The sequence below is a fragment of the Oryx dammah genome, unplaced genomic scaffold (assembly GCF_014754425.2).
Source record: "Oryx dammah isolate SB20612 unplaced genomic scaffold, SCBI_Odam_1.1 HiC_scaffold_11074, whole genome shotgun sequence".
Taxonomy (NCBI): domain Eukaryota; kingdom Metazoa; phylum Chordata; class Mammalia; order Artiodactyla; family Bovidae; genus Oryx; species Oryx dammah.
The window spans coordinates 23865-33300 of NW_024080468.1; the positions used below are offsets into that span (position 1 = coordinate 23865).

General features: G+C 53.1%; 1 protein-coding gene across 1 annotated transcript in view; it reads right to left on the reverse strand.

Annotated features, from left to right (window-relative positions):
- The window catches only part of LOC120860434 (complement C3), a 29396-nt gene extending 20840 nt beyond the window's left edge, over positions 1 to 8556 (reverse strand). The window contains exons 1-13 of the mRNA XM_040236236.1: positions 8400 to 8556; positions 7390 to 7582; positions 6314 to 6476; positions 6138 to 6208; positions 4224 to 4318; positions 4038 to 4120; positions 3847 to 3937; positions 3630 to 3732; positions 3374 to 3500; positions 2770 to 2885; positions 2523 to 2669; positions 1406 to 1615; positions 1067 to 1273 (exon numbers count right to left, since the gene is read on the reverse strand). Coding sequence (XP_040092170.1) covers positions 1067 to 1273; positions 1406 to 1615; positions 2523 to 2669; positions 2770 to 2885; positions 3374 to 3500; positions 3630 to 3732; positions 3847 to 3937; positions 4038 to 4120; positions 4224 to 4318; positions 6138 to 6208; positions 6314 to 6476; positions 7390 to 7582; positions 8400 to 8476 — 1683 coding nt within the window. The 5' untranslated portion in view covers positions 8477 to 8556. The remainder of the gene's footprint in view (positions 1 to 1066; positions 1274 to 1405; positions 1616 to 2522; positions 2670 to 2769; positions 2886 to 3373; positions 3501 to 3629; positions 3733 to 3846; positions 3938 to 4037; positions 4121 to 4223; positions 4319 to 6137; positions 6209 to 6313; positions 6477 to 7389; positions 7583 to 8399) is intronic.
- Between the last annotated feature and the right edge of the window lie 880 nt (positions 8557 to 9436).

Genomic DNA, 9436 nt, shown 5'->3' on the forward strand with positions numbered 1-9436 from the left:
ACACACTGAAATATCGAATCACATATTGACATTCGGATTGTAGAAATGTTGTACACCAGGAACTAACACAGTGGCGTAGATCAATCAGGCACTTCCCTGTAGCTCAGTCGGTAAAGAATCCACCTGCAATGCAGGAGACCCAGGTTTGATCCTGGGTTGGGAAGATCCCCTGGAGAAGGAAATGACAACCCACTCCAGTACTCTTGCCTGGGAAATCCCTTGTACAGAGGAGCCCGGCAGACTACAGTCCATGGGGTTTCAAAGAGTCGGACATGACTTAGTGAGTAACCACCACCATAGGTCAATTATACTTCAAACAGACATACTCATAGAAAAAGAGATCAGATGTGTGGTAAAGGGAGGGGGAACTGAGTGAAGGTGGTTAAAAATAAACTTTCAGCTATAAGTACCAAGGGTGTAATGTACAACATAATAAATGTATGTACTTAACCCTGCTGTGCCATTATATAGGAAGGTCATTAGAGGAAACCCTGAATTCTCACCACAAGGGGAAAGATTTTTTTTTCTATTTCTTTTATCTCATATCTCTATGAGATGATCGGTATTCACTCAACTTATTGTGGTGATCACTTATGGTGTACCTAGGTTAAATCATTATGCTCTACACCTTAAACTTAGTACTGTGTGTAAATTACATTTCAATAAAACTGGAAGAAAAAGAAGCTAAGGGAACTTCCCTGGTGGTCCAGTGGTTAGGACTTTGCCTTCCAATTCAGGGAGTACAGGTTCGATCCCTGGTTGGGGTGCTAAGATCCCACCTGCCTCTCAGCCCAAAAACCAAAAGCATAAAATAGAAGTAATATTGTAACAATTCAATAAAGACTTTAAAAAATGGTCCATATGAAGAAAAAAAAAAAAAAAGAAACTGAGGCTGAAAGAGACGGAAGAATGAGATGGGAAAGGAGGAGGGGCAGGAACTCTGAAATGGGGGAGAGGCATGGACTCGAAAGGCTGGAGAGAGACAGAGCCAGAGGCACAAGACGGGGAGAGGGACAGCCAGGCGGAGGGTCCCCAGATGGGCACAGAGAGGTGCCAGGGAGCTTACCGTGCCCATACACGAGTCCTTGACGTCCACCCACACGGAGTCGGCCACCACCTCCCTCTGGCCGTTGGCATTGATCAGCGTGTAATAGGCCACCAGGCGGAAGGAAGGGATGAAGTCTGATGTGATGGTCAAGGGCAACACCACCAGGTCCTGGCCGGGCTCTCGGTCCTGGCGTCCCACCTTCAACAGTTTCCCCTTGTTCATGATCTGGGGGAACAGTTCGGTATGAGGATCAGGAAGGTGAGCGGGAGAATGTGTGGGAGTCAGGGTGGGGGGACGGCAGAATCTGGGATGGATGAGGGCTCCCAGGGATGCTGGGAGTTCTAGAAAGCCACGGACCATGTAGGTGTAGTAGCGGATCTTGGCTTGCTGGCCGGGGTCCGTGCGCAGGTGGAAGTTGACGTTGAGAGTCTCCCCAGGCTTGAGCTCCATGCGGGGCACAGAGAGGTGCAGGTAGTTATTGGAGTTCCCCTGGGTGTTGTAGGGTAGGGCCTGCATGGTCCTGGTGGCCTGTCGCCCCTCGGGGATATTGTCTTTCTTTGTGCGTACCTGGTCAGGGAAAGATAGACGCCATGATGCCCACCTGCCCTCCCCAGAGACATCTAAATCCATACCCCTGAGACTAGGGCATTTTATGTGAGGAGAAGGACCTTGCAGATAAGATTAGGTTAAGGATATTAAGGAGATGGGGAAGAAACCGAACCATCCAGGTGGGCCCAATGCCATCACAAGTGTGCATATAAGATGTCTAGGCAGGGACTTCCTTGATGACACAGTGGATAAGAATCTGCCTGCCAATGCAGGGAACATGGGTCCGATCCCTGGTCTGGGAAGATTACACATGCTGTGGAACAACTAAGCCTGTGTGTCACAACTGTTGAGCCTATGCACCCTAGAGCCTGTGGTCTGCAACAAAGAGAAGCCACCTCAGTGAAAAATCCAAGCACCACAACTAGAGAAGCTGGCAAACAGCAACAAAGACCCAGTGCCACCAATGAATAAATAAATAATTTAAAATAAAAAGACATCTGGGCAGAAGACATCTAGAAGGTAGGACCCTGCTGTGCAGATGGAAACACATCTGTGCGTGCAAACTATTATATATAGAATGGATAAACAAGGCCCTACAGCACAGCACAGGGAACTCTATTCAATATCCTGTGATAAACCATTATGGAAAAAACTATGAAAAAGAACGTAAATATGTATATGTCTAACTGAATCACTTTGCTGTACAGCAGTAATTAACACAACATTGTAAGTCAATTCTACTTCAGTCAAATAAAGGAAAACATAAAGAGAGCCCTTTTATGCAAATGAAAACATCTCTGTGGATGGCACATCCCTTTATGCAAATGAAAGGAACCCACTCTATGCCTAGGACACGATCCTTTTGTGCATAAATTAGGACCCCACTCTACAAAATTAAGTCCCCTGAGGCTGGCCCAGAACTCACGGTGATGGTCAGGGGATCCCGTTTGTTCTGTGTGTTGATGCTTAGCTTGGCCACGCCATCATCCTGGGTCAAGGACTGCACATTGCTGCCCTGGGTCACCACTGGGATGTGGCGGGCAGGGGAGCCGTCAGGGTTCGTCACGTACACCTGTGGGTACAGGGGCAGGTGGAGGGGATTTAGGCAGACCCAGAGGTGTGATCGTGCTCAGGACCTGTGTCGAGGAGTGCAGTCCTGCCCAGGGTCTCACCATGAGGTCGAAGGGCATGGCAGGTTTGAAGAACGTGGGGGTCTTGGTGAAATGGATCTGGTAGGGGGAAGTCACAATGGGGATCCCGGCGCGCTCCGCCTCCACCATGTCGCTGCCTGAGGGGGGCCAGCCATGAGGGTGGGCTCCTGGGCCACCCCTCAGGACCAGGCTTCCCCCATCAGACTGCACTCTGCCTTCGTACTGGGCCTCTGTCCTCAGACTATCTCCCCCATCGACCTGATCCCACCTTCATTCTGAACATCCACCCTCAGAATGAGTCTCCCCTCTGGCACTGGGTCTTATGCCCCAGAGTGGTTCTTCCCTGCCAGCCTGGACCCTTCTTTCATTCTGGGCCTCCTCCCTCAGACTAGTTCTCCCCTGTAAGACTGGATTGCCCCTTCATCTGCACCTCCTCCCTCAGGCTAGACCTCCCCTGCCAGCCTGGACCCCTCCTTCATTCTGGGCTTCCTCTCTCAGACGAGACCTCGCTTGTCAGACTGGATCCTGCCCCCTTCCTTCTTGGCCTTCTCCCTCAGATTGCATGTCCCCCCTCAGACTGGATCCCCCTTTCATTCTGGGCCTCCACCCCCAGACTGGGCCTCACCTGATTGCAAGATGACGGTGGCGGACACATATATGGACTTGCCCACCAGGGCATCAGCTCGGGAGGGCTGTACTCCATTCAGCAAAACCTGACGTCTCAGTATGGCCTCCCCATTACCATCGTTGATCTGGGGGAGAAGTAAGGGTTCATGGCAGAGGGGAGACCTGGGGGGAGCGCCCAGGGGGTAGGCTCAGACGACAGGAGACAGGAAGGGTGTTCAGGGTGGAGGAGACCAGACAAGGCCTCTGTTAGGTACCGGAACACGGGTGAGGGAGTGAGTCAATGAAATTCTCCGGTCACCATCCTGGACCCCAAAGATGACGAAAGCTGTTCCGTCCACGTGCTCCCCGTACAAGAACCTGCGATGCAGGGACAGTCTCAGATTTTTGCCTCTGCAGATGAGTCTTCCTCCAAACTAGCTTTGGCCTCCGTTAAGCCCCTCACCGCACTTGGCCCCTCCCCCTGCCCCTCACCTGGCAATGATGTTGATCTTCAGGCCATCTGGGTCATCAACGTAGTAGAATTTCTCTTCAGGCTCTAGTTGGACCTCAAAACTGGGAAGCACTGGGGGGACAGATTATGTTGGTGGGGGACCAGCACTGGGCCCAGCCTGATGCACTCCCCCTCCCCCCACCCCCTAGCCCCAGCTCCCTGGCCCTCTTACCATATTCCTTCACCTCAAACTCAGTGGAGAAGACCTGCTGCGGAGAATCTTCATAGTGGGCTTTGATCTTCCACACCCCCATGCTGTGGGGGAGGTAGGCTGGTGATCTGGGCACACCTGGCAGCCCCCCACTCCCTCTCCTGGGGTAGGGGAGCCCCAAACCCCCTCCTGGAGGACCTGACATACTTCACCAGCTCTGGAATGTTCCAGGACAAGGACAAGATGCCAAACTGGTTGTGGGAAGACTGGGAGTCCCGCTTGACAAGGACGCCATCGGGAGTCTGTGGGGAGACAGAGAAATGGCTCTTCAGAGATGAGGCTTTGCCTCTCGGCTCGCCCCTCCCTGTCTGCCTCTGGACATTCTCTCTGTGTTAGGTCCACAGGGGCAGTGATGAAGAACGTGCCCTTGAGCCGGTCAGCTTGGGTTCAAGTCCCCACTGAGCCAATTACAAGCTGTGGGCCCTTGGGCAAGTTACTTAGCCTCTCTGTGCTCAATGAGCATATCTAGAAAAAGATGATTATTACTCCTATGTCACTGGTTTGGGACACGTTAATATAGGCAAGAGCTGATGATGATCAGCGTCTCTCCAAAAACAAATAATGACTAGCATTTGGGACTTCCCTGGTGGTGGTCCAGCGGCTAGAACGCCACACTCCCAGTGCAGAGATTGCACGCGCGATCCCTGGTCATGGAACTAGATTCCACATGCCGCAGTTACAGCACAGCACAAGCTGACAAACAGATGTTAGAAATGATGATAGCTAGCACGCGTCCTCTATCTTGATGCAGGACTCTGTGCTAAGTGTTTGATTAGCACATACATATACCACACATAACTGCCCACATTTGCCTTTTTGACATAGCAATGTTGCATGGCTCGACCTCATACACATGTGATTTCATGCACTGCCAACAGGTAAACATCAGGAGACATCACATAGAAATCCGGTTTTCTGGCTTCCCTTGGAAATTAGGGTCACTGTGGATAACATGCTTCTGTTGGTACGGGGTGACATTTGCTGGGAGCTGAGCACTGGGCCTGTAGGGGAGATGTGTGTCCTGTTCCCTATAGACCCCGGATCTCCAAAGCCAGCTCACAGCCCTCAGGACCTGGTCCTTGTTGGCTCTGTGTAACCTCAGTAAACACTCAGGAAGATCCCAAGAGGAGGCCATGCCCCAGTCTCCCTCCCTTCTCTCTCCCTTCATCCTACATGTACGGTGCCCTCCCCATCTCTCCCTGCTTCTCTCTCCCCTCTCCTTCCCTCCCTCCTTCCAGTAAGTTTTTATTTATCCCACTACCCGCCAAGCATGCTGTCAACAGAAAATCCCTTCCCCTCCATTTGGAATTTATGTTCAGTGGAGGTTAGGGGAAGGTGTGATTAATAAAATGTATAGATCCAATTTACGATGCCAGAAGGAGAGGGGGTGTTGCAATTTTACAGGGCACTCAGTGAGATCTCACTGTAAACTTGGGACACGGGAACGAAGGCTTGAAGGAGGTGACGGAGCGGTCTGTGTGGAAATTTCCAGGAAGAGGGTTTTCTGGGTAGGGGGAATAGCCCACGCAAAGGCCCTGGGGCAGGGCTGTGCCTGAGGAGACCGGTGTGTGGCTGGAGCAGAGTGAGCCAAGGAGAAGAGGGAAGAAGCGAGGGCACGGAGGGGATGGGGTAGGTCTTGCAGAGTCCTGTGGGCTGCAGGAGGACTTGAAATGTTGTTCTCAGGGAAGTGGGAGCCCTGGAGGGCTGGAGGCTGAGGAGGGGGCAGGGCCTGACTCCAGTGCTCATGGGCGCCCTCTGGCGGCACTAGGGCATTAGTGTCTGTCATCATCCCAAGCTTCGGATGAAGAAACAGACTCGGAAAGGTGAAGTGACCTGTCCAGAGTCACACAGTGACCGTGTGTCTATCTGGAGCTAGAATCCTCAGGCGCAAGCAAGCATCGCGCCACGTGGTCTCCCTGGCTCCCGGCCCCCTCTCCCGACCTCTCTCTATGCCTCTCTTTGACTTTGGGTCTCCGCCGGTGGCTCTTTCTCTGTCTCGATCTCTTTGTCTCTCCCTTGGTTTCAGCCCCGGGTAGGTCTGGAGGCCCGGTTGGCTGGTACCTCGATGGTGATGAAAACCGTCTGGCCCACGGGCAGCAGCTTGTGGTCAACAGTGAAGACCCGATAGAGGACTGAGGGATGGGAGAGAAAGAGAGAGTTGGGTGAGACTCTGCCCCTCCTCCAGCCCTGCCCCTCCCCAATCCCGCCCTCTCCAGCCACCCCTCCCCGCCCCTTACCCGTGGAGCCTGGGGTGTAGATGGTCTTGTCCGTCTGGATGAAGAGGTACCCGCTCTGAAGGCTGATCAGCACCACCTTCTCCACCTGGACATTCCCGAAGGTCGCGACGACAATCACGAACTTGTGCCCCTTGTCTGATTTTAACTCTTTGCTGGCCGGGATCTGGGAGTGAACCAAGAGATCATTAGGGGTCTGCTCCACCTGCCCTCTTCACAACAAAGCCTGCCCATCAATTCTGGCTTGCCCAGATTTGGGGAGTAACGGGGTAGTGAGATGGGGGGAGGGTAAGAGAGGGGGTTTGGGTCAGAGGGAGGCATGGGAAAGGGAAGCAAGAGGAGGCTCAGAGGAGGGAGGGCTCAGAAGGGGACTGGACTCAAAGAGTTAAGACTCAGATGGAAGGGCCTCTGAAGGAAGAGGAGAGCTTAGAGAGGGAGGGGCTAGGAGGGCCGGGGCTCAGAAACGGGAAAGGGCTCAGAGATCCTAGAGCTTGGAAGGAGACGGACTTGAGAGAGACCAGGGGGCTACTGTATAGCACAGGGACCTCTGCTCAATATTACGTAACAGCCTAAATGAGGCAAGAATTTGGAGAAGAATATATATATGTATATGTATCACTGAGTCACTTGACTGTACACCTGAAATTACTGCAACATTACGCTCCAGTATAAATTTAAAAGCCGGGAACCCAAAGCCAGTGCTTTGGGACAACCCAGAGGGATAGGGTGGGGAGCAATGTGGAAGCGGTTTTTAGGATGGGGGGGACACATGCATACCCGTGGCCGATTGATGTTGACGTATGGGAAAAACCATCACAATATTGTAAAGTAATTGTCCCCCAATTAAAACAAATTAACTTAAAGAAGAAGGTGGAGACAGCTCAGAGAAAGCTCTGGATTAAGCAGTGGGAGGGGCTAGAAAAGGGAGGGCTCAGATGGGGGAGGGGGAGTATCAGAAGGGGCGGGGCTCAGGCAGTGTGGGTGGAGCTCAGAGAGGGGGAAGGGCTCTCGGAGGACTCCGTGGAGGACTCTCGGAGCTGGTGCGGCATCAGCAGGACTGGGCTCCCTGGCGCGCCCACCTTGATGGTGACGGTGCTCAGGTAGCCATTGTTGCTGTTCAGCTGGGTGTTTTTGTTTGACAGCACTTGTTTCTTGGCCGGGAAGTCATGGACGATGACCGAGACCTGAATATTCCCTTGTCCTCCGTGGGCCTCCAGCACCACAGTCTCCTCGCTCTCCAGACGCAGGACGTTGGGGGTGATCATGGAATACCTGCCAGAGGGGAGCATGGGGCGGGGAGCTGTCATCCCCGGAAGCCCGAGCTGCCAGCCCTTCCCCAGGGTGAGCACTCTGCCGCAGTCCCTGGTCTCACAGGGGATCCAGTGACCGGCAGACAACTGGGGGCGGGGTGGGGGTGGAGGGTGGGAGGCAGGGGCGGTGCTTCACATCCCATCAAGTGCTGAACACCAAAATGAGAGGTGCCAACTCTTCCAAGACTTCCAAACTCACCACTGAACCCGCTTATTCCAGGAGCTCTAATCCCAAAATCTAAACACCCCAAGTCTCTAAACACCCAACCCTGAACACCATATGTGCTATGTGCTAAGTGGTGTCAATCGTGTCCGACTCTTTGCTACCCTCTAGACTGTAGCCGGCCACGCTCCTTTGTTCATGGGATTCTCCAGGCAAGAATACCAGAGTGGGTTGCTGGTGCCCTCCTCCAGGGGATCTTCCTGACCCAGGGATCAAACCTGTGTCTCCTGTTTCTCCCGCATTGCAAGCAGATTCCTTACCTGCTGAGCCACCAGGGCAGCCAAGACCATCCCAAACTCCTCCCTAAACCTGTGGCACCCAGACCCAGATCCACTCCCTCGGTCACGTGCACCCACGCGAAATCTCTAGACCCTTAAAACCTGAAACTACAAACTCCCAGAGTCTATGACGGTCAAATGTCCAGGACGCCAAATCACCTCTCCTGCAGAATCACTCATTCTGCACGTGCGCCCCCCACACGCACGGCCTCATACCACAAATGCACACTCTCATCTCCAAAGCAGCCTTTTTTGGGGGTCAGGCTGTGACTACTCACATGGGGTTCCCCAGGGCCATGGGGAGACTGGCTAGAAGCAGCAGCAGCAGCAGGCTGGGACCTGAGGTGGGCTGCATGGTGCTGGGGCAATGGAGGGACAGAGGGATAGAGGGATGGAGGGAGAGGGCGGTGGGGGCGGGGAATGAACTGAGGTTGCTGGAGGCTGCCTTTTATTTGGCTCCTGCCTTCCTCGCTCCCCTGACCAGCCCTCACTCCCCGCAGCCTCCCCCTTCCCTGGGACTGCCCCAGATTTCTCAATACTGTTTCCTAAGTTTTTCAATCTGTAGGGCCAGCATGCCTGGCATAAGTAACCCGGGGCCATGTTCTTCAGCTACAGGGTCACAATAGCCTCCTGCCCTGGCCTCCCTCCGTGTCACGGCCAGCTGGTTATCAGGGACCTTTCCCAGTTACATCCACTGTTATGCCCCAAGTCGCGAAATCTCCCAATGACCACCAGGGAGCCGATATCGGATGCAAAAGCAAGAGAGTTTTTATTAAGCTCGAGCTGGGGCTCCCACCAATACCAATGCAGCAGCTATAGGGAGGAGCCCTGATCTCTGGGTTACATTGCTTATATAGGGTATTATCGCGCGAAAAATTCGAAAAACGCGAATCTCCGGGTCTGATTGGTCACCTTCTGGTGAAGGATTAGGTGTTGAGTTCTGATTGGTTCTCCTTTCCCGGGCTTGATTTGAATTTCCTGGGCAGGGGATTTCCAAAGGCTCTTTCCCCAGAACCTTACAAAATGGAGTAGCTTAGATTCTTCATTCCCCCCTTATCTAGGATCCAGGACAGACCCAATCATGGATCTGGGGTCAGCTCTATATTGTCTTCCACTAAGGGGACCGTTGGCAAGGCCGTATATTGGGTTCTGCGCACCATGAGCTGCACCGCATTGATGCGGCTTTTAATGAAGGCCACTAGTTAGTTTAGTAAGCATGGCCTGAGGGTGAGTAGCAGTAACAAGATAATGAGGGGCCCCACCAAGGAGGATATGAGAGTTGCGAACCAGGGGGATGAATTGAACCAGGATTCAA